The sequence below is a fragment of the Propithecus coquereli genome, unplaced genomic scaffold, assembly GCF_000956105.1.
Source record: "Propithecus coquereli isolate 6110/MARCELLA unplaced genomic scaffold, Pcoq_1.0 Scaffold33, whole genome shotgun sequence".
Taxonomy (NCBI): domain Eukaryota; kingdom Metazoa; phylum Chordata; class Mammalia; order Primates; family Indriidae; genus Propithecus; species Propithecus coquereli.
Genome location: NW_012148952.1, coordinates 5,671,353 through 5,673,513, shown reverse-complemented (window position 1 = coordinate 5,673,513; position 2,161 = coordinate 5,671,353). Strand labels below are relative to the sequence as shown.

At 33.2% G+C, this 2,161-nt stretch overlaps 1 protein-coding gene across 1 annotated transcript in view; it reads right to left on the bottom strand.

Moving 5' to 3' along the window:
* Positions 1-2,161, bottom strand: part of ZRANB3 (zinc finger, RAN-binding domain containing 3) — a 265,135-nt gene that overhangs the window by 174,918 nt on the left and 88,056 nt on the right. Inside the window, exon 2 of the mRNA XM_012650504.1 lies at positions 1,211-1,229. Within this exon, the coding sequence (XP_012505958.1) occupies positions 1,211-1,229 (19 nt within the window). The remainder of the gene's footprint in view (positions 1-1,210; positions 1,230-2,161) is intronic.

Sequence of the window (2,161 nt, the reverse complement as noted above, 5' to 3'; positions counted from 1 at the left end):
TGGTATAATGAAAAGACTCCTGGTGGCTAAGGGTTCATCATGAACTTTGCACACTCGTTAATTGAGAAGATAGGAGTTTGATAGAGAACATAAGAGTTATGAAGGGTTAAGGTGCTAATCAAATGTTTATCTCAATCCAGCGATGATTCCATAGATTTAAAACCCATTCAAATTTCTACAACATCATAGTGAGGACAAAGTTACCAATGGTGTACTAAGGCTACTAAGACTTTCCCTAAGACTTACTGTGGAATCATAAAGGATGGTGTTACCTTTTACAATACATTTTCTGTGGACATAAAACTGGTCTGAAAACATATTCAGGGACTAAAATCGTAAGCCTCTTTCAGTCATTTTGGACTCTCAAATTAATTAATTTATGAAGACCCTTTTGGAACTCATCCTATTCTAAAGGATAAATTAGTATTAACTGTTTCCCAAATGTCTATATCTTGTTTTTCCAATAATATTGCTGAAGTTCTTCACAGGCAATGACAATGTTTCTAACTATAACATCTAGTCTAAATAAATGCCTATTGAATGAACAGTCAAAAGTAAAAACTTAGGTATGATAAATCAGCATGAACTGAGAAATCCTACATCAACATTTTTGTATAGCATTCATTAATTTGTATTGATCTGTATCACTCTGAGAATGTATGTAAAGAGTATCATAGTTCATGTAACAAGAGCTTCCATTTCAATGAGAAAACATGATTATGGATATATACATAAGTACATGCCACTTAAATGTATCAAATTGTTTAGTGATAATAAAATACCATTTTACCAGTATGTTTCATACTCATAGAAAACAATTAAGATAACTCTTAGAGCAAAATATTAAAAGTTTAGCTTTTAAGCAAGTAGTATTATGACAGGCAAAAAAAGAGTTCAGCTTTTTGGGGGGGCGCATTTCAAAGCACACTCCTGCATCCTAGGCAACAATATAAAATTTTGGATCACTAACATTAATATTAACATATGTTCCAGATGCATGTTTTGCAAACACACACACACACACACACACACACACACATACTCGTTCTCATTCTCTCTCTGCCTCTCTCACCACCCCCACCTCTCTCTCTCCCTCTCCCCATATATAAACATATAGTCATATGGAAAGACAGAGTACATGGAAAATAATAGACACTAAAAACAAGTTGTGTAATTTTATAAAAGACATAAATACCATGAAAACACTTACTTCATCAGCCACCATACACCTGGAAAAAATAAAAACAAAACCAAATTAATTTCTTAATTATCAAAGTCAATCATTTTAAAACTTCTGATTAAGTAGCTTTCCACAAAATAGTTTACAAATGCTAAAGTACTAAGCCAGAGAGAGGTATTTATAAGTGTGCATGAGAACATGGGCCAGTGCTGATTTTATACGACTCTCCAGATGCCAAAGGCATATGGCTATGTGGGAGCGTTAGAGCTTCAGCTTCCCACGGCCTACACATGAAGACAGCTATAATGACCCTTCAAAAATGTGAGCAAAATGGCAAGTGATTGTACCAATAACTTCCCTTCCCTCATCCTTAAACTATAAGATTGGTCTTCCCTAGAAATTAGAAGAATGTTGCATTAAAGTGCAGGAAAATAAGTGTCAACCACATATTAGCATAACTTAAACATGTAACTATATATCCTATAGTATATATGCTAAGCCTATTTTCAAGCTAAGTTTTGATTTCAATTATTTTGCTGAACTTTCTCTTCTCTATTCTTTCTGATTAACCTATGGAATTAAATTCTATCCAATGAAAATTGAGAATAGGGGGCATAAACTAAGGTCCTAAGTAGAAGAAAAAGCAAAGAGCAAAGGGAAAGACTAGCAGGCATGGTTAGGATCACCAGGGTCCCTCTGAGACAGCAAGTACATCACAGAGAAAAACCAATCTCTTAACTGAGAAGATTTCCAGGCAATCCAAAAAGTACTAGAAACTATAAAAATTGGCAAGGAATAAAGTCTTTATTTCTTTTATTCTTCACTTTATTCTCAATGGTCTTGACATTATACAATTTTACAAGATTTCTTTTTAAATAAAATACAGATTAAAAATTTGGAGTAAATATATTATCAAGGAATAAGTTACAGGTAAAATGGAATTTAGCTCTAAAAAAGAAAAAAGATGCCAGCTTACATAAT